At 50.0% G+C, this 26,545-nt stretch overlaps 1 protein-coding gene and 2 non-coding genes across 3 annotated transcripts in view; 1 reads left to right on the top strand and 2 right to left on the bottom strand.

Annotated features, from left to right (window-relative positions):
- Positions 1-7,102: 7,102 nt before the first annotated feature.
- The window catches only part of LOC120381873 (zinc finger protein 250-like), a gene marked incomplete at its 3' end in the record, with an annotated part of 102,755 nt that continues 83,312 nt past the window's right edge, over positions 7,103-26,545 (top strand). Inside the window, exon 1 of the mRNA XM_039500033.1 lies at positions 7,103-7,504. Coding sequence (XP_039355967.1) covers positions 7,103-7,504 — 402 coding nt within the window. The remainder of the gene's footprint in view (positions 7,505-26,545) is intronic.
- TRNAS-GCU lies at positions 17,403-17,484 on the bottom strand. The gene has a single exon. It is a non-coding gene; the product is annotated as a tRNA-Ser (tRNA).
- On the bottom strand, positions 18,156-18,237 carry TRNAS-GCU. The gene has a single exon. It is a non-coding gene; the product is annotated as a tRNA-Ser (tRNA).

Below are 26,545 nucleotides of genomic sequence, written 5' to 3'. Positions count from 1 at the left end.
TTAGACACGAAAATGATACATGCACATAAATAGGACAATCCTATTCAGCAAATCATAACTTTTCCAATGACACTGAACATGACGCATCTTGCACAAAATGCATCATAATTATGTCCTAATCATTTGATAATCATACCACTAGGCTGCATGTGGGGTGTAGTGTCAGGGCCTAATTTCAAGGCACAGGTGTTGGGAATGGAACTTCCCCTCTTTGTGGAACAGGAAATAACCCTCCAGCCAGGGCTGGGAAAACTTCCCAGACTCCCAGTGCTGGAGCCTGAACCTAATGACACTTCATTAGTTACCATCAACCCCGATCTTTGTGGCAACTGCAAACTTTATAAGTGATGATTTTATATTCTCTTCCAGGTCATTGATAAGAATGTTAAATAGCACAGGGCCAAGAACCAATCCCTGTGGGAACCCCCTAGAAAGAAATATACTCAAGCATGGTTCCCCATTTACAATCATAGTTTTTAATCTATTTAATGTATGTTGTGTTTATTTTGTATCTTTCTAGTTTTCTAGTCAAAATGTTGTGCTGAACCAAGTCATATGCCTTACAGAAGTCTAGGTATATTACATCAATACTATTAGTTGCAACCAAACTTTTGATCTCATCCAATAAGGATATCCAGTTAGTTTGATTGGATCTGTTGTCTCTGAACCTTTGTTAATTGGTACTAATTATATTACCCTCCTTTCATTCTTTATTAATTAAATCCATATTCACTGCTCCATTATCTTGCCCAGTATCAGACTAACACTCTTGTAATTAGCTGGGTCATCTCTTTTACTCTTTTTAATATTGGCACAGCATTAGCTTCTGGAATTTCCCTAGTGTTCCAAGTCCTAATTAAAATCACCATTAACAGTCCTCCACACTCCTCCACCAGGTCTTTCAAAACTCTTGGATACAAGTTATCTGGACCTGCTTATTTAAACATGTCTAACTGTAATAGCTGCCGTTCAACATCCTCGTGAGTTATTGTTGGGATGGAAAGAGCGTCGTCAGCGTCTTATATGACTTACATCATCTGTTTTTCTCCAAATCCAGGAGAGAAATATTTATTGAACACTTTTACCTCTTCTGCATTATTTTGATAATTTTGCCATTTCCATCTAGTAATTTACCACTATCATTGTTAGGGATTAATTTTGTACTTAATATACTTTTTAAAAACTACCTTCTTATTTTCATTAATTGGTCATTGATTTCCGATAGCTTCCCTTACCAATTTTCTACAATTCTGACCTTCTAACTTCTATTCTTTACTATTGACTTCCCCTTTCTTCCATATATTTTATTTGGAGAGTGTTGGGATTCCTACCAGGGAGCCACCAGCAGGATCCAGGGACAGCTCCATCTCCTATATCTAGCCCTGGCTAGTGGGTATGTGATAAATGTGATGACCCTGCCTCCGTCTGTCAGCTGGGAGACACAAATGTTCTCTCTTTCTACCCTCTGATGCCACCTGGCTGCTCTAGGCAAGGTGAGGTGGGACTCTGTTAACATGTGCCTCCTGGAGCTTCCATTTACCTGGTGCTGCTGTTCTGTGAACAGTGGGGTTGTGAGTGGGGCAGCAGGTACTGAGTGTTGGACTCTCGCTCTTTCAGGGGCCGGTGACCTTCGAGGAGGTGGCCGTGTATTTCACCAGGGAAGAGGGGGCTCTGCTGGACCCCGCTCAGAGAGCCCTCTACAGGGATGTCATGCAGGAGAACTATGAGACGGTGACCTCGCTGGGTAAGGAGTCCTGTCCCCTGGGTTATTAGAAGCTGTGGGGTCTCTAAAGAACCTGAGTAGTAATAACTTTATTCATCATCCAAGTTTAACAAGTTTCTTTGCCACCTTTTTTTCCTTATCTCCCATAGACTAGCAGGCAGCAGGGAGGGAGGAGGTTGTGGGAGACGAGGAGGGAACAGAAGAAGCTCCCAAGGCGCTGGGAGGTGGTGCCGGCTGCCAGTAATGGGAAGAAGGAGAGGGGAGTGCGGGGGAAGGGCACCCAGGAAGTGGGCTGCGTGGGTCAGTGGGAGGGAGGAGAGGTTTGGGGATCTAGAGCTGTGGGGGATCCCAGACCTTTAACCCCGAATCCCTACCCAAACCTCAGGTAAATCCCAGACTTCAGCATAACCACACTCACAAAGCCTTAGCTTAATATAAGGCCCTGAACTGTAGCAAGCTTAGGCCACGTTTACTAAATCGACCACGGCTAGATCGATCTCAGAGCGTCGATCCCGGCTGTAGTGTCAACCTGCCTGGTAACGTGCACGGACGGAGCGGGGCAGCCGCGGAGAGAGAGAGCCCCCAGGAATGGGGCGGTGACCACGGCAGGGGGCTAGGGAAGGGGAGGAGGGGATGGGAGAGGGTGTGAGTTGAAATTAGAGGGTGGGGGCAGGTTCCCAGATCTCTGACCCCCCCCCCAGCACACTCACTGCAGCCTCCCTGACCAGGGTCACTTCCCTGTGACCGAGGTGAGGAGCAGAGAGAGGAAGAACCAGCCCCGGACTCTCCCTGTTCCCCCTGCGGCAGGAGTGCGCTGCCCTGGGGGCAGTGTCGGGGGATCCCCCCAAGGGGGCTCCTTTGGGTCTGGTCTGGTCCAGGGTTTGATTCACACCCTGTTGCTGGGAGGGCTTCAAAATGTCTTGGTTTGTTACTGCTGCTGGGGGGAGCACAAGGGGGAAAGGAGGGGCCAGGGGCCAGGTCTTTGCTGCACTGTGGGGACTGAGCATGTTCCCAGCCTGGCAGAATCTACAATCTCTGTCCCCAGGGAAAGGGCCTGGGGGAATCGTGATGTGAACTGAACTGAAGCCTGTTCTGAAACCTCCACAACTGCCCTTCTCGCCCTGCCAGGCTGCAGAATGACGCCCACCTCTCACTCCAGCTCGTCCCAGCCTCCCATGGGACAGGGAGGAGAAATGGCTGCAGTGGAGCCAGCTCAGGTAGGGGTTATTGGGGGGTTTCTGGTGGGTTCCTGCTGGAGGGGGAGGGGCAGGAAATACTGAAGATGTGGCAACTTCTGGGAGTTAGGTCTGGAGGGGGGCAGGGAATATCCTGGGTGAGGAAAGGGAGTGGGGACAGAGTGTGACAAACCTGCTGGGACTTGTTTAACATGGGGCTAGATCCTCGGAACAAATTCTTGGATGTTGGGGAAGAAAATTCCATAATTTGTGAAACAGGAAACAGACAAACCAACCCCCTGGGCAGGGCTGGGAAAATGGACCAGACTTCCAGTGCTGAACCCTCAGCCTGCTAGCCAGGGGCTGGTGTGTCATGGAAAGGGGTCACCCACCAGGGAGGCATAGGGAAGATGCCCCGGCCACATCCTGCTGCTGGCAGTGGGGAGGGTGTTGGGGTTACTACCATAGAGCTGTTCCTGGACCCTAGTGGGGGCTCCATCTCCTGTATCAGCCTCTGCTAGTTGGTGTGTGGTGGATCCGCTGGGAGAGACAAGGTGTCTCTCTTTGTTCCCTCACCCTGATGCCTTCTGGCTGTTCTCAGCAGTGTGGGGGTAGGACTCTGCTGACTGTCTCTCTCTCAGAGCTTCCATTTGATTGTCTCCTTTTGCCATGAATAGTGGGGCTGTGACTGGGGCAGCAGGTACTGAGCGTTGGACTCTTCCTCTTTCAGGGGCTGGTGACTTTCGAGGAGGTGGCTGTGCATTTCACCAGGGGAGAGGGGGTTCTGCTGGGCCCCACTCAGAGAGCCCTCTACAGGGATGTCATGCAGGAGAACTATGAGACGGTGACCTCGCTGGGTAAGGAGTCCTGTCCCCTGGGTTATTAGAAGCTGTGGGGTCTCTGAAGAACCTGAGTAGTAATAACTTTATACCTTTATTCCTCATACAAGTTTTGACAAGTTTCCTTGTCCCCATTTTTTTGCCTTTTCTCCCACCCACTAGTATAATTTTTGGACATGTGCCTTTTTGGTGCCATCAGACATTTTAAAATTGCATTGAATGTATCCTTATTGGCTACATTCATAACTATATTAATAATCGTAGCTTTCATGCCTTTTCCTCATTTTAAGAGGAAAATATGCTGCCTGTAGAATTCTAAATTGAGTAAATAGGTGTATGACTCATGCATGGCTTGTGTGACAGTCAGATGAGCTCCTCTTTTGATAGGAGAGCGTATAATGTTGCCATTCAGGACCCCACCGGTGAAGGGAGAACAGAGCTGTGGGAGGGGAGGAGAAGGGGGGAGTAGCTAATTCTGGGGTGCCAGGGTATGGGGAGGGTGTGTGCAGGGTTAGAGCTAAGAAGCAGCAGGGAGGGAGGAGGTTGTGAGAGACGAGGAGGGAACACAAGACTCTCCCAAGGTGCCGGGAGGTGGTGCTGGCTGAGAGTAAAGGGAAGAAGTGGAGAGGAGTGTGGAGGAAGGGCACCGAGGAAGTGGCTCATTCGCAGGTGTTGAAGCTAAGTGGCCTGTCCTTGTGGAAGAGTGGGACCCCTTAGGGGTCTAGTGCACTCAAGGGGCACCTCCCAAGGACTGTTTAAAAGCCAGAGCATTGCACAGATCCTATGGATCCATGACCGTGTGCCGGAGGTTCAGCCTTATGGGGAAAAGATATAAAACAAGAAAAGGATCTAAATGCATATTTACCATCAGCCCCTCATCAGTCCTCATGGGAATCCCTGATCCGTTCCAAAGTGTATTAAAACCTTCCTTAAAGGCTTACCTCTTGGTTATCAGGTCATGTCAGTTTTGTTACAGGGCTTTCCCTTCACCTTCCCACTTCCCTGGTTCTTGTCACGCAGACAGCAAGCAGTGAAAGACCAGAAGTCCAAAGCACAGATAATGCGATGTTTATTGGGGTTATTTCCAAGCAAGCATATTCCACTGCCCTAATGAACTTACACCTAGAAAAATTAATTATGCAGCAGACAGAAACAATTAGGAGCCGGGCAGTGTGAGTGCCACTGAAAATCAGCACCTGTGCCATAGGTTGCCTACCCCTGATTTAGCTTGTAAATTCTTCAGGGCATGGGCCATCTACTATTCTCTGTTTGCACTTTGCCTAGCACAATGGGGACCCACTGTTAGTTGGTCCTTAGGCACTAAGGTAGTGAATATGATTTGTTATAATAGTAACTCTCCTGCCACTTTGAGCCAAGGAAGATGGCCTTGGGATGCGTAGCCTTATTTGGGGTGTGTGAGTAATGTTGATTTGATTTATCAACTTAATTTAATTTGTATTGTAATTATTTTTAATTAATACTAATACTTAATCATTTATATTAATTAATATGGGTTTAAGCTCGCCAATTTGTTTGATCAGATCATAAAAGTTCGTGTTTCGAATCAGGTTCCACAGAATTGATAAAGGGACCTTCAGGGGTATGACAGGAAGCTCACAGGTAGAATTACAGAGTTACAATTGTATTACTGTTATTCAAGAGATTCATGTGATAGTACAATATTATGTGCTGCAAACTTTGGTTAATATTCACCTCCTGTTTTGATAAACGGGCGTTGACCTCGCCTCTGGCGGTTCTGGTTTCACAGCTCTTGCAAGGGAAACTAACCCAAAGAGCTGTCAAAGCTACTTTGGAATTTACTTTTTAGCTCAACTAAATCATCTAATACACAAACTAAAATAAAGTTTAGCGAGACCAAGCTTAGCCGAGTCCCTTTTGAACTTAAAGTTTGAAAAGAAAATAAGTGCGGCCTATTACTGGTTAATAGCCGTCGTAGATGGATAGCATGAATACGTAGCTGAAGATGGTGAAGTGTAGTGAAGAAGGAGGAGGTGGGGGTGGGGATACCATAGTGAGGTAGGTTACCTCTTTTTATAGAAATAAATGCCGGAAATCCTTCCTCTTATGCCCAAATTTCAGTCTTCCCCCATAGAAATGTTAGGGTACGCTTACTCCATAGGCTAGTATGTGTGTGCGTATGGATGGCAGGTATCTGCGCACTTGTGGGGTACTTGTTAAGTCTGTGAGTACAACTTTGAAAAATCCCTTTTGCTATTCTTCATTGTCTGTTGGTCTAGGTAAAGGGTCTTAGACCTAAGCGTAGGCACTTTATTTGGGTATAGGAAAAACAGTTCCTTTTCTGGGTAAAAGGGCACAGGATATAGCTATGCTAACTTTGCTTTAGCTTAAAATGCAGGTTTTTGGCCTGTAGGTTTCTTGCATTACAGCCAAATATTTTTTTAATATGAATTAATAAACCTATCACAATACTGTACTTATAAGAAAAGAGATATTGATGCAGGCAAGCAGATGAATCCTGAGGGCTACAGATGTTACTGCCTAAAAATGAGATGGAGTTAAACCATGGAATATTCTTTGTGACAAGTATCCCACAAATTCCACTGACCTCCCGCGTTTTCTTTGCCTGCAGTAGGGTTTCCAATTTCCAAACCTGATGTGATCTCGCAGCTGGAACGAGGAGAAGAGTCATGGGTCCCGGATCTCCAGGGCTCTGAGAAAGAAGTGCTCCTGAGAGCTGCCTTCGCAGGTGAGGAATTGGTTAAACAACTCAATAATTGTGTGGGAATGCAGGAAACATTTGGGATGCCCTACAAAGACCCTGTGAGCTCTCCAAGTTCAGGATTGTTCCCTGCAGATGTGGAATCATTATGGCAGATGTCACTCATGGCTTCCCTCCTATTCTGACTGACAACTGGCAGCAGGTCCCTCCCTGACCTCACTTTTCCCGACAGTTATGGTGCAATGAGGACCCAAAACTGATCCCTTCCTCTCTTCTCTGTGGAAGGGTTTGGGGAAAATCAGCACCTGATAGGTTTGATCTCTCCCACGTATATTTTGGTTTGTTCATCCCTTTTTCCATTCCTCTCTCTGACATTTCCTTTTTCTCAGGCACAGGGAGTGACCTATGTCTGGATTCTCTCTGTCTCCCATCCGGCGATGGGATGGTGAGTGAGAACGAGGAGGAGAAACCCCAGCAGGAAGACCCTGTGCAAGTAGAACCACATTGGATGTTATCAGGAAGATCCAAAGGGGATGTTTCCAGGAGTTGTGCAGTCCCAGAAAACACAAAAGCCTGTGAGACTCAGCAGAGGCCAGAGGAAAACTACAGTAGCCACTCAGACCTTATTCCACGCAACAGAATCAACTTGGAAGAGACACGCTACATGTGCCATGAGTGCGGGAAAAGCTTCGGGTGGAGCTCTCACCTTATCAGACATGAGAGAATCCACACAGGGGAAACGCCCTACATGTGCTCTGAGTGCGGGAAAAGCTTCAATCAGCGCTCAGACCTTATCAGACATGAGAGAATCCACACAGGGGAGACGCCCTACACATGCTCTGAATGCGGGAAAAGCTTCAGGCGGAGCTCTCACCTTATCAGACATGAAAGAATCCACACAGGGGAGATGCCCTACACGTGCTCTGAGTGCGGGAAAAGCTTCAATCAGAGCTCTATCCTGAGCGCACACAGGAGAATCCACACAGGGGAGACACCCTACACGTGCTCTGAGTGTGGGAAAAGCTTCAGTCAGCGCAGAAGCCTTATTAGACATCACAAAATCCACATGAGAGTGAACTGTTATAAACCCCTTGACTAGCGCTGGCCAAAGTTTTTGGTTTGGTTTTGTTTTGTTTAAAATCACATTTGCTAATTCCCACATAGTGATTTTTGCACCATCTTCACCGTGGTCTCTCAGCTCCACCAGATCAGTTGCCTGCTTCTGCCTTTTGCAGCTCACCCTTCTTTGGGGTCAGTCCTGTGATCTTTTCTATCAACTCCTTTCCTTTTGAGTCGTAGGAGTGTGTGTCCCTCCTGCCAGGAATGTTCATCACCTCCAGGTGGGGGAGAGGTTTGATTCCAACAAGCTACACTGAGGCTAAAACTACCTGTACCTTCCATCCACTAGGACTGTACATGGCATTGGCTGCTCAAGTTAGTGATCTTGGTGTAACAAGACAATTATAGTTGTAGAGCAGATGCAGCCCAGGTGCAGGGGTTGGCATTAGCTTTCCCCTTGACCTGACCTAAACTCCATCACTTTTCCTAGTCTAAACAAACCCTGAGCATCACAGTTATACTGTTCCCCCATTTCACAGCAATTGTTAGTCATCGAGTTCACTCTTGGGGAAGAAGTTGTTTCATTCCCAGTTGCTCTGATGTTGGTTCAGGTTGTGCTGCAGAGCAGATATTTTTACTACCATTTTTCTCACTTAAAATATATTGAACTATAACAAAGAGCAGGAACAGGGCAGGGATAGAGAGTGAAATGTCATTTCACCCTCTGTAACAACAGACGTAGTTAGGGTAAGTCAGAGGGATTCCCTTATTCCCCATCACCATCCCAGTTCCCCTGTTGTGCAGTTGGTTAGGTCAGTATTTTTTCTAAAGGGCTGGGAAGAGGATTCCCTCGTAAATAACTTGTAACTAAATAAAGTGTCCAGGCATTGGGCTCCCAAAGCAGTTGTGGCCCAGGCCCTGCAGGAAGTGGCTCCTGAAGAGATCTCCTTCCTCATTAGCTGCATGTTGCCTATTATTTGGGAAATACAATCCCTATCAAGGTAGAGATGGGAAACATGGAAGTGACTTTTCTCTTCAGCTCACCCCTGGGAGATGCTGCAAATGTGTAGAAAATGAAATCCGTGTTGAATGTGCTATTGCTGCAGTAATATCCTATTTTTAATAGAGACCTGACATTTGTTGTCTTACAGGGATTCTAAGTCGCACCTGAATTTAGTCCCTAATTTAAATCTGTGCCACCAGATTAAAGAAATAAAAGGGCATAGTTGTGGGAGCTGTACCTCACTGTTGCTACTGATCTGTTGTGCGGTTGATGAAGAATTCTACGCCAGAGAATTGTGAAATTACTCCAAGTAAGGTCAAAGATTTGACAAGAACTTAGGTAGAAATTCCAGTACTAGTGGTTGATTTTCACCCCCGAGATGGAAGCTATGGTGACCTGTGGCCCAGGTAAACTATTTTTAGAACGCTGCTCCCTAGTTAAGTGGCATTGGTCACACTCCTGAAGGATGCCATGATTAAATTGGGAAAAACTGTCTTACCATTTGGATCCAAAGTTAGATGAAGCACAGAGAGAAACAGCTGATTCCTTCAGAGCCATTCCATGCCTACGGGTCCCAATCTGGCTGCTTTGTTGGACAAGAAGCACTTCCCTGCTGGCCAAACAATGGTAGCCAATGAGGGAATGTATCAGATACGAAGTTCAGACTGCAGGATACTTGAATGCTGCGTCCAGAGTCTGTGGTTTAGTTGAGGCCTGCACAACTCGTAAAGTGGCAAGGGCAATATTACTCCAAAGAAAACAGCTGAGGGATGAAACCCCCCGGCCTCACCAAACATCACCCCCCAGCGCCGCCGAGCGCCTCCCCGAAACAATCCCCCGCCCAAGCGCCACCCGCCCCATGGAAACAAACCTTCCTTCCCTAGCACCGTCCCGCCAAAACTGTGGTATTGAACCTTGGTAATATGTTATAGCGGGCCTCTAAGGTAGTATAATTAAGGTAAAAGGAAAATGTCTTTTTGCTAGAAATAGAATAAGATCTTCCCCCCCACTTTGTAATCAGTTGCCCTGTGGAGTGAATGAGGTGGGACTGAGGAAGGCGTGGAAGGCAGCACCTCCAGACAGCTGCAACCCTTGGAGAGGGGCTGGGAGCCAGACCAGATCAGAACAGGTCAGCCACTGACTCATAGCTCGTCTCCTAGTCCCCTGCTGTCGGCTCACCAGCCCCTCCAACTCGCCTCCTCAGCCCCCCCCTTCCGTGCTGCTGGCTTACCCACCTCCTTGCCACTGCCCGCCCAGTCGCCTCCTCAGCCCCCCTCCCTCACCTGCTATTGTGTCATACAGGAGGCCTGTGATACGCAGGGGGTCAGATTAGATGCTCTAATGGTTTCTTCTGGCCATAAAGTCGACTAATTTCTGAAAAACTGAGTGTAGCTTTGGGAGCAGCGTCTGATGTTTCCCTGTCTAGCCGGCTTGCTGCCTAGAACGAACGCTCCTTGAGTGGGGTGATCCTCAGGGAGTAGCTCAAACCTCCAAAGTGCCTGGCCAGGGGCAGGACATTAGCCCAGCAAGGGAGGGGTGTGGCAGTGACATCACAAAGGCCTTTTGCAGGACCTCAGCCTATTGGTCAGAGGTGGTGGGGAGGTGGTGACCTCACAGAGAGATGCTGACATCAGCCAGGCAGGACAGGGGCGAGGGGCCAGGGAAACCTCAGAGACCCCTGTGGCTTTGCTTCAGCAAGTCTCCTTCTCCAGGTCTCTCTTTGAGGACTGAGAGTGTATTCGGTTTCACGGACGTGAGCGCTAGGAGGAACCTCTTTCGAGTTTTCTCCTTCCCTTTTAGTGATTTTACTAGAAAACAGCCGTCCCCGTTTAGAAGGTAAGAGCCTCCTGGAGGTTTGAAACCTGTTCAGTCTGATCCATGTGGTGACAGTTGAATTCTAGGCATGGAAAACACAAGCTGAAAGAGGCAGAATTTTATTGCACATCTGGGATTTTGTCCCTTAGAATCACTTGGGACATTAGGGTTTGTCCTTTTTGTTTCACCTTTTCCTCCATCCCTCCTTCTCTCCTTTCTCTTCGTCTCTTGCTTCTTTTGTCCTTTCTCCTGTTCTCCTCCCAACATTAGGAGAGGGGTGTGTGTGTGTGTGTGTTGCGGGGGAGGGCTCTGCAGTTCCCACTGTGGGAGGTGAATCCAAAAATGTGGGGCTGAAATAGTGCTCGGGCAGTGATCCCCACCAGTGACCTGGGCCATCCTTTGGGCTCTCTGGTGAGAACCCTCAGCCTCCCGTTCTCAGTCTCTACACTGATTGGCTGAGCAGGGGGTTATTGACAGGGAGGAGACTCAGGTCCTTGTTCTCTTTTAAGACCAAGGAAATAAGTCAGAACCAGTTCTATGTTTGATGAATTTTGCTGCTTCTCTACATTAATGGTCTCTCAGCAGTTCATGATTCTCTCAAATGTTGCAGTTCTCCTCAAATACTTGCTGAATAATTCCTGTGCACTGTTGTTGGTCTGGAGCTCATCTGTGAGCACTTTATTCAGGTCATTCAGTGTATGAAATTCAAGATCCGATGGTTAGATTGAAAATCAGGGCTTTTGGGTCCTATTCCCAACTCTGACCCTGACTGGCTGAGTTGGGACCTAAGACAAGTCAATTCTCCTTTCTCAGCCTGAGCTTCTCTCTCTTTCGAGTAGGGGTAATAATGATCCGCTCCTACCTAGCTCAACACAGTCACTCTTCCCCAGCACACACACTGTCTCTCCCCAGAACACAAACAGTCTCTACCCCGCCACACACACTGCAGTTGAAAAGCAGCTGGTAATCTAGTAAGATGCCCGTGGAACGGTGGGATAGAGAAACCTGCATCATGTGATGCTGTACCAGTCCGTGAGGCATTGCAAACCCTTCCCAAAACACCCTGCAGCCAGTTGCACAGTGGGATAGTTGCCCACAGTGCACTGCTCTCTGTTGCCATCCAAGAACTGCTAGCAGGGATGTGCTCTGGGGACACAAGGGGCATAGGGAGGACATTCAATAGCTGTTTTAACTAAACATTTTAACTAAAGCAGCAATGCCGGGGGGTTGGTGGCTTCTTTCTTTCCTCACCCTGGAGTAAACTCAGCTTTTTATTCCATTCTTGATGCTTCATGGAATAACAACAGACGACCGAAGAAAGACGTGGACAGGGTGGTCTCAGGGGAGGGGCAGAGGTTCGAGCGGTGGGCAGAGCAGGTCTCGGAGGTGGGGGCAGTGGGCAGGGCAGGTCTCAGGGGAGAGGCAGAGAGGTGTGGGTGGTGGGCAGGGTGGGTTGCAGTGACGGGTCAGAGAGGTGGTGGCTGGTGGGCAGACCTTGTGGTAGGGGGTGGAGAGGCACGAGCAGGAGGCAGGAAGGCCTTGGGGGAGGAGAGGAGCGAGCGAAAGGTGGCTCAGCTGTCCTCAGCCAAAGAGGAAGAGCGGGGGTGGGAAGTGGCCAAATAGGAGCAAGGGGGGAAGCACAGGTGGGGCCTTCACAGAGAGAGAAGGGTGGGGGGCAGTGCCATGGTCTGGGCACCAATGGGCCCCCCACTTCCAGGGAGCTTCCAGTGCTCACACCCAGCCTCCCCAAATGCAAGAGCCATGGGCCACCTATTCTCTTCATCTTCACTAACCAAGCCCCTCCCCAAGCTATGTTGATGGAAGAAGCCCTCCTGTTGGCACAGCGCTATCTGCACCGGGGTTAGGCTGATATAACTGCATTGCTTAGGGAGGTAAATTTTTCACACCCCTGAGTAATGTAGTTACACCGATCTAATTTTGTAGTGTAGACCTGTCCAAAGAACCTTGGGAGTAAAACTTCACCTGCTCCTCTGCTTTACTGAATCCAAACACCAGCAAAGCTTGTCAGGCCCAGATGGAGGTTGGCAGAGAGTCAGGTGTGTGCAGACATGATCCCTTCAGCAGCTGTAGGCACCATGGCTTAGCTGGCTAAAACCACTGTTTTGTATACAGGAGATCCTGGGTTCAAGTTCCAGTGGTACCTTACTGAGTTTCTTTTGGGGCACCTGGTACTGGCTACTGTCAGAAGACAAGATTCAGAGCTAGATGGACCGTCGGTCTAGCCTAGTGTGGTTTTTCTTATGGTTTAAATTACGCTCACAGGCACTGATGATAGAGTTACTGAAAGTTAGGAGCTGATAGGTCAGTGGTCCAGTCCCCTCACAGACGACCCCGTCCCTCTGGGACAGGGTCAGGTCTGAGCTCTCACACCAAATGCTCATTGTGGCTGCCAGAATCTGTGGGCAGCTCGTTTAATTTATGCCGAGGGTTGAGTCCTGTTTTGTGCACCGTGTCCGAGAATGAAAATCCTAAACCGCCCTTTGAAATAACAAAAGCAGCAGGACGTGTTTCTGTCCCTGCCCCAGAGCAGACAGACCAATGGAGAAATGCCATGAGTCCAGGGTAATACTCCCCTGCGGTTTTACCATTTCCACTTGCTAAACCCCCTCCCAACCTTCTGGGCTCCTGGAGCAGGGGACTGAGCCTGAGCCAAGACACGGACACTGCAACTTTACAGCCCAAGCCGCATGACCCTGATTAATGTGACACGGGCCAGTCGTGGGTGTTTCATTGCACTGGAGACGTAGCCTAATGTTATGTCTACACTGTGATTAAAACACCCAGGGCACCTGTCTCAAAGCCTGGTCAGCTGACTCAGGGTTATGGGGCTTGGGCTGCAAGACTATAAAATTACAGTGCAGACAGATGGGCTTGAGCCCAGTCTCTGAGACCCCACGAGGGGTGAGGGTTTCCGAACCCAAGCTTCAGTGTGAACACAAATATCTGCACCACAGTTTTTAGCCTCTCAGCTTTAGCTTCATGAGCCCACGTCAGATGGTCCAGGCCAGCCATGCTGCCATCTTTATCCCAGGAGAGATGGACTCTAAGGGTACGTCTCCATTGCAATGTCAGCCCAGGGGTGGCTCGCTGTGCTCAGAGCAGCACCCTGGAAGCCCCATATTCACCAGTCTCATATAATGATACGGTTTGTACAAAGTCTGCCTGGTGAGGTGTCATTTCAAAAGTCTTGGTCTGTTGAACCTTAATATTGTGTTGGATTGTGTGTGTAGCATTGGTTGGGAAGTTTTGCTCTGTGTGTGTGACTGAGATGAGGTTGGGAAATGCCCACCACCAGCCTTTCAGGTGTGACAATGGAGGAGCCAGACTCGCTGCTGGCCCATTAAAGGGATCCACACTCCCAAGGACTATCCCAGGAACCGGGTACAATGCAGACTTCTCCGAGATAGCATAGCGACAATGGGCACTGCTTGACTCACATCCTAGCAAAGGTACTTCCTAGCCAGTTGGAAGAAACTATAAAAGGGGAGGTAGAGACATGAATTGGCCTCTCTCCCCCACAACTCAACACCTGTAAACACATCTGGAGGACAAACACTGTTAGGTGTGAGAAGTATAAACTGTTCAATATGTTCAGTTAGTTGGTTAATAAGATGTTTATGAAGTAAATTGAAATTTAATGTGGATAAATGTAAAGTAATGCATATTGGAAAAAATAACCCCAACTCTACATACAACATGATGGGGGCTAATTTAGCTACAACGAGTCAGGAAAAAGATCTTGGAGTCATCGTGGATAGTTCTCTGAAGATGTCCACGCAGTGTGCAGAGGCAGTCAAAAAAGCAAACAGGATGTTAGGAATCATTAAAAAGGGTATAGAAAATAAGACTGAGAATATATTATTGCCCTTATATAAATCCATGGTACTCCCACATCTCGGATACTGTGTACAGATGTGGTCTCACCTCAAAAAATATATTCTAGCACTAGAAAAGGTTCAGAAAAGGGCAACTAAAATGATTAGGGGTTTAGAGAGGGTCCCATATGAGGAAAGATTAAAGAGGCTAGGACTCTTCAGCTTGGAAAAGAGAAGACTAAGGGGGGATATGATAGAGGTATATAAAATCATGAGTGATGTTGAGAAAGTGGATAAGGAAAAGTTATTTACTTATTCCCATAATACAAGAACTAGGGGTCACCAAATGAAATTAATAGGCAGCAGGTTTAAAACAAATAAAAGGAAGTTCTTCTTCACGCAGCGCATGGTCAACTTGTGGAACTCCTCACCTGAGGAGGTTGTGAAGGCTAGGACTATAACAGGGTTTAAAAGGGGACTGGCTAAGTCCATAAATGGCTATTAGCTAGGATGGGTAAGGAATGGTGTCCCTAGCCTCTGTTTGGCAAAGGATGGAAATGGATGGCAGGAGAGAGATCACTTGATCATTGCCGGTTAGGTTCACTCCCTCTGGGGCACCTGGCATTGGCCACTGTCGGTAGACAGATACTGGGCTAGATGGACCCTTGGTCTGACCCGGTACGGCCTTTCTTATGTTCTTATGTTCATGGGCGCCAACTTATATGGGCTCGTGGAGCTAAAGCCCCAGGAATATTCAAAATCAGGGGCTCTGCTCCACCAATATTTGGAGCTAGGTTTCGCCCCTTTAAATCCCAGCCGCGGCCGGGAATCAGAGGGCTCTGGGCTGCCCGCTGCTGCAGGGAGCCCAGAGCCTTTTAAATCCCAGCCGCGGCAGGGAATCAGAGGGCTCTGGGCTGCCTGCAACCGCGGGGAGCCCAGAGCCCTTTAAATCCCAGCCGCGGCCGGGAATCAGAGGGCTCTGGGCTGCCCACTGCTGCGGGGAGCCCAGAGCCTTTTAAATCCCAGCCGCGGCCGGGAATCAGAGGGCTCTGGGCTGCCTGCAACCGCGGGGAGCCCAGAGCCCTTTAAATCCCAGCCACGGCTGGGAATCAGAGGGCTCTGGGGTGCCCGCTTCTGCGGGGAGCCCAGAGCCTTTTAAATCCCAGCCGCGGCCGGGAATCAGAGGGCTCTGGGCTGCCCGCTGCGGCAGGGAGCCCAGAGCCCTTTAAATCCCAGCCGCGGCTGGGAATCAGAGGGCTCTGGGCTGCCTGCAACCGCGGGGAGCCCAGAGCCCTTTAAATCCCAGCCGCGGCCGGGAATCAGAGGGCTCTGGGCTGCCCGCTGCTGCGGGGAGCCCAGAGCCTTTTAAATTCCAGCCACGGACGGGAATCAGAGGGCTCTGGGCTGCCCGCTGCGGCGGGGAGCCCAGAGCCTTTTAAATCTCAGCCGCGGCTGGGAATCAGAGGGCTCCGGGCTGCCTGCAACCGCGGGGAGCCCAGAGCCCTTTAAATCTCAGCTGCGGCTGGGAATCGGAGGGCTCTGGGCTGCCCGCACGGGCAGAGAGCCCAGAGCCCTTTGAATCCCAGCCGCGGCGGCTGGGATTTAAAGGGCTCAGGGCTCCCCGCGGCTGCCAGCAGCTCAGAGCCCTTTGAATCCCAGCCCCTGGCCGCTGATTGCCCCCTCCCAGACCTCTGCCCCAACTGCCCCCAGGACCCCACCCCCTATCTAAGCACCACTGGTCCTTGTCCCCCGTTACCCACTCCCGAGACAACTGCCCCTAACTGCCCCTTGGGACCACAGCCCCTATCTAAGCCTCCTTTCTCCTTGTCCCCAACTGCCCCCTCCTGAGACCCCACCCAACTTTCCCCCAGGACCCCATCCCCTACCTGTCCCCTGATAAACCTCCTAGACTCCCATGCCTATCCAATTGCTGCCTGCCCCTGACTGCCCCTTCGAACCTCTGCCCCATCCAAACCCCCTGCTCCTTGTCCCTTGACTGGCCCCTGGAACCTCCTACCCCTTCTCCAACCTTGTACTCTTGTGGCACTGACGCGTTGTAGCTTCATTTTATATCGGCTTACAGGGCGGGAGTGGGGGGGGGCACCACCATTTTGGGCCCCACCAAAAATTATACAAACCTGCCGCCTATGCAAGTTATGTTAAATCACCGGCTTTAAAATAAGATCCAATCTGGAGCATATGAACTATTGACCCCTGGACTCCAGCTCTGAGAGGGGACTTGTTTACCATCAGGGGACAGGCTCAAACCAGTCCAAACCGGTTTTTCCCGCCAAAACCAGCCCTCAGCGTTCCATCTCCTCAGCACTTTTCCCGCCACAGAAGTGATATAAGGACGTGCTCAGCGCCTGCGCGGGGCCGTCCCCCCCCCCCAGCGACGGCCCCTCCACGGTCGGGTCTTCCCAGCGCTCCCGAGCCAGAGAGCGACGAGCCCCCTCGGTCCCGCCGTGAGACTGAGGAACAGGAGGCCTGTCACCCCCATTCCTGCCGTCCTGCATCCCTGGTGTCCAGCCTCCCACAGGGCCTCCCTGCCAGCGACGAAACCCACCCGTCGTCTGGACGCCCCAGGGCTCCTCCTCAACGGCTCTAAACCAGCCGGAGAGTGGGAGGTCCTGGGCCTCGCGCCGGCCCGTGGGACCCGCTGCACCTGCACAGGGGGGAAAGGTTTCTGTGCTGGGACATCGTTTAGTGTTTTCCGGTTTCCAAGGGAGGGTTTCTGGGCCTGAGTGTTAAGCTCCCAAAGCCAGTCGCTGTTTCATTGTATTCATTACGTTTGCATTTTCCCCTCTTCCCCCAGGTTTCTGTACCTTTACCCTGACTACACTTCCCTTTGTTTGTGCCAAACCCCCTTGTCTCCTCTTTATTGTATTTACAGTTCACAAGGAGGGAGGCTAAATCCACTGGTGATAGAGACAGGAGGGAGTCGAGTTTGTATCTTCTGAGAAAAGGGGCTTTTTCCTTTCCTATTTCTCCCCTGCCATTGCTAACGTTTTCCTTTTGAAGCGCTGCCTTATTCAGCTTGAGGTAACATTACCTTTTGAGATAAAAACTACGAAATACAGAACTAGAGAAATTTTTTAGAAATCTGGGATTTAGACATTTTATTTAAAACAAGGGGGGGTGTCGGAGTTTCTGAGAAGGTTTTTGTTTGCAAAAGGCAACATTGTTGGGTCCATTATTGTACCAAGGGGGAAGATGGTTATCTATAAAGGAGGGTGAAGACTAAATGCCTCTAACGAGGATGGGATTTGAACCCATGTGTGCAGAGTACAATGGATTAGCAGTCCATCACCTTAACCACTTGGCCACCTCATCTGAGCTGTAAGAAAAGGGACAGGAGGAGAAATCTAAGGCTGGCAGAGATAGGGACACTAAGGAGTTTCCCAATACTAAGCGTAAGCAGGGACTAAATGAGCTCCCCCCTCACATCTAGTGAGGAGCTGGGGGAAGACTTCAGGAACAGGCCGTGTTTGCATAGACACCCCTACTCTGCCTAGCTATGCAGCATGAGGGGGCCGCTTCCCCAAAATGACCAGTTTGGGATGGTGGTGGGTTGCAAATCACTTTAGCATTGAGTGGAATTAAATGTTATTCTCCTTCCTGTACGAGTGAAGGGCAGCAGAACGTACCTAGGCCGTCCTGATGGAGGGGTGGGTGGGGGAGGAATCGCTTTCATTGGACTGCAGAGAAGTGATTGAGGACGTCACCCTAACCCAGTGGTCCCCAAACATTTCACACTGTGCCCTCGTATCCATGGCTGTGGCCCCTCGGAAGCCACGGTTGAGAACCGGGGCTGGGAGTGGGGCCGTTGCTTGCTGTGGAGAGGGGTGCGGACAGGGGGTCGAGGCCGGGCTGGGAGCCAGGGGCCCAGGCTGAGGGTGGGGTTCGGGAAGAGCTGGGACAGAGTGGGGCTCCCTCCATGGGGGCTGGCTCAGGCCCTGAGGTGCCCCCATCAATCTTCCTCTGTGTCCCCCTAGTCATGTCTCTAACGAGGATGGGATTTGAACCCATGTGTGCAGAGCACAATGGATTAGCAGTCCATCACCTTAACCACTTGGCCACCTCATCTGAGCTGTAAGAAAAGGGACAGGAGGAGAAATCTAAGGCCGGCAGAGATAGGGACACTAAGGAGTTTCCCAATACTAAGCGTAAGCAGGGACTAAATGAGCTCCCCCCTAGTCATGCCCCACATTTTGGGGACCACTGAACCCTACTCGCTAAGCAGGGGCTAGTGATGCCAAAGCCCAGGGAAAGGGAGAACAAGTGCGGGGGCCCCAGCACCGCAACCATGACCCCCCCCACACTTCTGTGTGTGGCTCCGCCCCCTTCCACACCTTCCACCCACGGCCCCACCCACTGTCACCTCTGTTCCACCCCTTCCCCCACTGGCCCCACCCGGTCACTCCTTTACCCCTGCCCCGCTGCGGCCCCGAGACCAGAGAAGCTCTGTGCCCCTGCTGCAGCCCCCGGGCCGTAGCAGGGAGTGGGAGCTCCTCCAGGCCTGGGGCCACCGTGGGGGAGACTTTCCCAGGGGAGCCCAATTTGGCCAGGGCCCCTAGTCATGGGCCCCACTGTCCCCTTGGCGACGCAAGGTTTGGGGAGGCTGAGCCCCCCCCCGAGCCTCCATTACGAGCCACCCAGGCTACCTCTGCTCAGTGGGTGGCCAGTCTCTCTGTTCTCTGCTGTTCGTGCTGGGGAGTCTGGCCGGCCTTACGGGTGGGGCCCCCGGCAGCCGCCCAGGGCTCCAGGGGGTCAAAGGGCACCGTGTGGCCGTGCAAAGGTGCTCACGGCTCTCCCCTGCCCCAATGCTCCTCCGTGGCCCCACAGAGGGTGGGGGGAGCGAGGAGCAACACTACGTGCTCCCTGCGTCCTGGTCACTTTCCCCACCGGGGCTGGGCTGTGAGGGGAGCATCAGAAGCTGCTGCTCTCTGCCCTCCCCTGATGCAGCCCGGCTGAGGAAAGTGACCTGGATGCAGGGAGCTCGGATGATGTCGCTTCTCGCCCCCCTGCCCCTGCTAGGCAAGGCTGCTGTGTGGTGTCTCCATGGCTGCACTTTCAGTGATGCAGGTTTCTCAATCCCATTGTTCCAGGGGCATCCTACTAGATAAAATTGAGCAAGAAATGCTTCCCAGTGGTTTTTAGGACTGGAATTGCTATTTTCAACAGCCATTGCCATTTTTTTTCTAGTTTTGTTTGTTTAAAAGGAAGACAGTGATATTGCACTGGCAAATTCCCCATAGAAACAAAGAATAATAAAGGCACCTCAACTTTTCCTCATTTATAGAGGACAGTCTGATAATATGCATCCAGATCTCCTCCAATCACACAAGCTGAAAATTGTTCCACTTTACTGCAGCTCTGTAACCATGCGGGACCCAGTCCTGTCTGTGTTCTGTGCACATCCAAAATTCCTGCTGAATGATCCGTCCTGGGAGCAAGTTACCAGTGACCCAGGACAGGGGCAGAAGGAGGGTGCAGGTGGTGGGGGGAGCCCAGGGCTGGGGCAGCATGGGGTGTGTGTGGAGGAGAGCCCAGGGCTAGGGCAGCATGGGGGTAAAGGTGTGGGGGGCAGAGCCCAGGGCTGGGGCGGCAGGGGGTGCGGGTGGGGGGGAGGCCCAGAGCTGGGGCGGCAGGGGGGTGCGGGTGGGGGGGCAGAGCCCAGGGCTCGGGCAGCAAGGGTTGTGGGGGAGAGGCCAGGATTGGGGTGGGGGCAGCCAAATTTTTTTCCTTGGGGCGGCAAAAAACCTAGAGCTGGCCCTGCCTCCACCCACCGTGAGGTAGGCAGGAGCAGATCATTATTATCCCTACTCGAAAGAGGGAGAAGCTAAGGCTGAGAAAGGAGAATTGACTTGTCTTAGGTCACACACCCAGCCAGTGGCAGAGTTGGGAATAGGACCCAAGAGCCCTGATTTTCAATATACCTGTCCCTGGAAATTCCCACTACATGCATCCGATGAAGTGGGTATTCACCCATGAAAGCTCATGCTCCAAAACATCTGCTAGTCTATAAGGTGTCACAGGACTCTTTGCTGCTTTTACAAACTAACCATCAGATCTTGAATTTCAGACATTGAATGACCTGAATAAAGAGCTCTGTGATGAGCTCCAGACCAACAACAGTGCACAGGAATTATTCAGCAAGTATTTGAGGAGAACTGCAATGTCAGAGAGAATCATGAACTGCTCAGAGACCATTAATGCAGAGAAGCAACAAAATTCATCAAACATAGAACTGGTTCTGACTTAGTTCCTTGGTCTTAAAAAAGACCAACAAGGATCTGAGTCTCCTCCCTGTCAATAACCCCCTGCTCAGCCAATCAGGGTAGAGACTGAGGACGGGAGGCTGAGGGTTCTCACCAGAGAGCCCAAAGGATGGTCCAGGTCACTGGTGGGGATCACTGCCCGAGCACTATTTCAGCCCCACATTTTTGGGTGGACCTCCCCCAGTGGGAGCTGCAGAGCACTCCCCTGCAACAGATGGATCAGACTGAACAGGTTTCAAACCTCCAGGAGGCTCTTACCTTCTAAACAGGGACGGCTGTTTTCTAGTAAAATCACTAAAAGGGAAGGAGAAAACTCGAAAGAGGTTCCTCCTGGCGCTCACGTCCGTGAACCCGAATACTCTCTCAGTCCTCAAAGAGAGACCTGGAGAAGGAGACTTGCTGGAGCAAAGCCACAGGGGTCTCTGAGGTTTCCCTGGCCCCTCGCCCCTGTCCTGCCTGGCTGATGTCAGCATCTCTCTGTGAGGTCACCACCTCCCCACCACCTTGGACCAATAGTCTGAGGTCCTGCAAAAGGCCTCTGTGATGTCACTGCCACACCCCTCCCTTGCTGTGCCAATGTCCTGCCCCTGGCCAGGCACTTTGGAGGTTTGAGCTACTCCCTGTGGATCACCCCACTCCAGGAGCGTTTGTTCTAGGCAGCAAGCCGGCTAGACAGGGAAACATCAGACGCTGCTCCCAATGCTACACTCAGTTTTTCAGAAATTAGTCGACTTTACGGCCAGAAGAGACCATTAGAGCATCTAATCTGACCCCCTGCGTATCACAGGCCTCCTGTATGACACAAGAGCTACTTTTGGGGCAAACACATTCCAGAAAGGCATCTAGTCTTCATGAAATGACATCAAGAGATGGAGAATCCACCACTTTCCTTGGTAGCTTGTTCCTGTGATGAATCATCCTTGCTGTAGAATATTGTTGCCTTAGTTGTAATACGAATTTGTCTCTTTTCATCTTCAAGCCATTGGGTCTTGTTATTCCTTTCTTTGCTAGATTAAAGAGCCCTTTAATACCCAATCTTTTCTCGCCATTAAGGCACTTAAACATTTCAATGAAGTCACCTTTCAATCTTCTTTTGATAAGCTAAACAGGTTGAGCTCTTTCAATAGCTCACTAGAAGGCATTTTTCTCCAACCCTCAGAACCTTTGGTGGCTCTTTGCTGCCCCAGCTCCAATTTCACAATATCTTTTTCAAATGAAGACACCAAAATTGGAGGCAGTATTCCAGTATCAGTCTCACTGATACCATGTCACCTCCTGTGACGTTATTGACATAATCTGTAACTGTATAGATCACCATTGCGACCACTGTTCTATATTTGCAGCCAATATTGTAGAAAGGTTGTCGTGTAAGGGGTCTACGGAGAGGTTATGATTGGCTGATTATAATGATGCTATCTCTAGATGTGTATCATTTTTGTAGTTGATGTTATGAATATTGGCTCTATGCTGCCCGTATTTCAGACTTGTGCTCTGCTTCTGGGGAACACCCCAGATAAGTTGGTGTAAGTTCTGCCTAGACTGCTTAATGGCCCATTAAGGACCATCAGCTCTACAATCGACCCATTGAGAGAAGGCAGATACGCCTTGTGACTCAGCAAGGTCTGCAGGGACCTGCCTATGGACAGAACTCTAAGGTTTTTCTGTGCCCCGTGATGGATAGAGTGTCCTTGGGACAAAGAAAGCAAAGACCACATGGCAAGAGCCTATAAAAGGCTGATGCCTCGTCTCCATCTTATTTTCAGTCCTGCTTCATGTCTCTGGAGGGACTTTGCTACAAACTGAAGCTCTATACAAAGGACTGAATGACCCATCCCAGCTGTGGATGGACTCCAGAGACTTGATTTGAACCTGCAGTTTATTCCATCACTGCTACAAGCCTGAACCAAGAACTTTGCCATTACTGTGTGTAATTAATTGCTTTAAAATTTTTAACTCTCACCTATATTTCTTTCTTTTTATGAATAAACCTTTATATTTTAGATGTTGTAAGGGAAAATCCAGTGTTATCCAAGGCCTTGTAGGCCCAGGCCTCATGTCAAGCTGCCAGGGCCAGCCAGACAAGCCAAGTAGGGGAGCATGGAGGAGACAGTGGAAAGTCCTAACAGTCCCCAACTGAAAAACAATTTTGTAACATCCCCTACTGTCAACACGTAACCGCATAGAACAGATAAGTAACAACAGGAAAAGCCTAATATGGAAGAAATTTACTCCTGCTCCAATCAGCATTAACTTTGCAATATTTTTTTAGCAAAATAATAAGGAAATTATGTGTGTAACTTGCATATTACGATTGTGGTTTTAAGCTTTATAAGGCTGTCTGTAACCAGCTTCAGGGAGGCCGTTTCCATAACGGTTCTCCCCTGCGTGCTTCTAATCAATAAAAGGCCTCAGGCTGATCTGATTGAAAACACAACACATGGATCAATTTTTCCATAACAATGCTAAAGGATTTGCAAAAGCGTGATTTGTGGGTAAGATCTGACTCATCTATTGACCTGCATCTGGGGCTTGGTCCTTTAAGAGAACCTTTTTTCTTTTACTGGGGTATTGGTTTTCATAACCATTCATCCCCATAAAGAGCGGAGCTGGTGGTGATAGAAGGGAACTGGAATAGCTGAGGGAATTGGTTCTATGACGTCCGATTGGTCAGTGGGGTAAAACCAAAGCCCTCTCTGCATGGCTGGTGTGACGTGCTTTAATAGTAAAGGGCACCCAGCCTCGGGCTCTGACTGCCCTGCTCCAAGCAATTTGTCCTGAATTGATACTCTCAGCAGTGTCCCGCCAGTGGTTGCATTGTTACAGGGGTCGTCTGGGATTACAGCTGGGAACTCTCCGAAGCTCAGGATGCGCTTCCTCAGCTAGGGGAAGTATGTAACCGACACACCTCCAGGGTGTGGTGGTGTGTCCCAGCTAGTGGCACCAAGATCACATAGAGGGAGCAATAGAACATGTTTTCTATACAGCCTTCGCTAACAGCCGGGTGGCTTTTAGTTCATGCTGTAGAGGCCCACACACTAAACTCCAGAGGTCCCCGGTTCAATCCCGCCCACCACTGCGTCACCAACCTGGATCTGTCAGCATAACAGAGGTAGCTGCCACCCCAAGGAGAGAGCTGCCATGCCACGCCCGGCTGAGAAGAGTACCAAGCAGTGAGTTGACACCCTTCAGAGCTTCCTGTGATAAACTGTGAACTTAGGACAATAGGGGGGTGGTAGGAAGTGTTGCCCTCAGAGTGGCCTGGGTCAGAGCCCATGGGAGGCCCTGGGCTCCCCCCCCCCACGCCATCTGCTGCATCCTTCCCCCCAAAAGGGCCAAAACCCTGACCAAGAGGCAACATTCCCAAGAGCGAAGGCCATCACGAGGCATCTGTCTTCGAAAGTTTGCAGAGGATGCGGGAGCAGAAAGGGGAGAGAGGATAAGGGTGACTCTTGGGAAGAGGGAGGGAGGGAGCCTTATGGGAATCTCTTGTTTACCGCCATCAACCCAATGATCAGGTCATTGATGCCTAGAATCTTCCCTGACATGTTGTAATTGATTGGATCTAGGTTTTAAAATGGGTACCACATTTGCAGACGGAGAAATGTCAGAGAGTTGAGTGGAAGGCCATTGCAAGCTCAGCTAATTAGGCAATGTGGCTTATGCCCCATCTAACAAGCTCCTTAAACAATAGCTCCCAGTTTTCATTCGCATTGTTCTGTTTAGTGTTTTTCTCCAAAACACTTTTACTAAACCTTTGGGTCAGCTTTGGAAAGTTAGCCCTTTCAGTGCACCAAATATAAATATTACTGGTGGGGACTGCCCTCTATTGGTCACAAGAACGGCCATACTGGATCAGACCAATGGTCCAGCCAGCCCAGAATCCTATCCTCCCACAGTGGCCAATGCCAGGTGCCCGCGAGGGAATCGACAGAACAGGGAATCATCAAGCGATCCATCTCCTGTCGCCCATTCCCAGCTTCCGACAAACAGAGGCTGGGGACACTTCAAGAGCATGCTTCTGTATGCCTGCCCATCCTGGCTAATAGCCAATGATGGACCCGTCCTCCATAAACTTATCTAGTTCTTTGGTGGACCCTGTTATAGTCTTGGCCCTCACAACATCCTCTGGCAAAGTTTCCCCAAGCTGACTGTGTGTTGGGTGAAGAAATACTTCCTTTGGTTTGTTTTAAACCTGCTGTCTATTCATTTCATCGGGTGGCCCCTAGTTCTTGTGTTATGAGGAGTAAATAGCACTTCCTTACAGATCCAGACTAACACGGCTACCCCTCTGATACTTCCTTATTTACTTCTCCAAACCCGTCATCATTTTATAGACCTCTATGCTAGCCCCCCCTTAGTCATCTCTTTTCCAAGCTGAAAACTCCCCTCAGTCTTATTAATCTCACCTCACATGGCAGCTGATCAAGACCCCTAATCATTTTGGTTGCCCTTTTCCGTACCTTTCCCAACTCCGATATATCTTTTTGAGATGGGGGCCAGCTCCAGTATTCAAGATGTGGGCATACCACAGATTTATACCCAGGCAATATTATATTTCTGTCTTGTTAGCCATCCCTTTCCTAAGGACTTCCCGACATTTTGTTCGCTTCTTTGACTGCCGATGCACATTGAGTAGATCATAGAATCATAGAATCATAGAATTCAAGATCAGAAGGGACCATTATGATCATCTAGTCTGACCTGCAAGATGCAGGCCACATAAGCCGATCCACCCACTCCTTAAGCAAGCGACCCCTGCCCCATGCTTTGGAGGAAGGCGAAAAACCTCCAGGGCCACTGCCATTCTACCCTGGAGGAAAATTCCTTCCCGACCCCAAATATGGCGGTCAGCTGAACCCCGAGCATGCGGGCAAGACTCTCCAGCCATACCCTCTGGAAAAAGGCTAACAATATCCTATCATTGACCTATTGTACTAATTACCAGTGTGGCACTTAATTGACCTATTGACTAAGCCCGTTATCCTATCATACCATCTCCTCCATAAACTTATCTAGCTTAATCTTAAAGTCATGGAGGTCCTTCGCCCCCACTGTTTCCTTCGGTAGGCTGTTCCAGAATAGATGTTTTCAGAGAAGTATCCACAGTGACTCCAAGATCTCTTTCTTAAGTTGTAAGAGCTAATTTAGACCCCATCAGTTTAGATGTAGAATTGGGATCATGTTTTCCCATGTGCATTACTTTGCATTGATCCACATTGAATTTCATCTGCCTTTTTGCTGCCCAGTCACTCAGTTTGGTGAGATCCCTTTGTCACACTTTGCACTCTCTTTTGGACGTAACTAACTTGAGTTGGTTTGTATCATCTGCAAATGTTGCCACCTCACTGTTTACCCCTTTTTCCAGATCACTTAGGACTATATTGAACAGTGCTGGTCCCAGTACAGACCCCAGGGGGACACCACTATTTACCTCTCTCCATTCTGAAAATCAGACCCTTTCGTTCTTGTCTTTGAACCAGTTACCTATCCCAGAGAGGACCTTCCATCTTATCCCATTTTGCTTCAGAGCCTTTGGGGAGAGACCTTCTCAAAGGTTTTCTGAAAATCTAAGTATACTATATCCACGGGATCACCTTTATTCACATGCTTGTTGATTCCCTCAAAGAATTATAGTAGATTTGTGAGGCATGATTTTCCTTTACAAAAACCATGTTCATTCTTCCCCAATGTAAGCGGGGGCAGACTCACCTGACGGCGCCTCCTGCTGGTCATTTTGGGAATTAGCTCTCCAGCCGTCAGAGCACCCTCTTCAGGCCGGTGATCTGCCTTACCGCAGCTGGCCCCCTGTCCCTCCCAGGACCCCGGTGCCCCTTTTACCCTGGCAGTGCCCCCTGGCAGTACCCCCCCAGTTCTGGGTCTCCCCCACCCACTATCCCCACATCACCTCAGTCTCGGCTACTGCCCAGTCTCCATCCAGCCCCCGTTCACTGGGGAAGACTGCAGTATGAGCCACTCATCACAGGCAAAGGGGTTTGGACCTGCCCCCTCCGCTTCCCCCTGGGCTGCCCCATTGCAGCCCTGCACCTATTCAGCCTAGAGTCAGGCCTGCAGCCTGGGGTTTTCCAGGCCAGAGCTCCCAGCTCCTCTGGCCC

Source organism: Mauremys reevesii, linkage group 14, assembly GCF_016161935.1.
Source record: "Mauremys reevesii isolate NIE-2019 linkage group 14, ASM1616193v1, whole genome shotgun sequence".
NCBI lineage: Eukaryota > Metazoa > Chordata > Testudines > Geoemydidae > Mauremys > Mauremys reevesii.
This window is presented reverse-complemented; position numbering and strand designations above follow the sequence as displayed.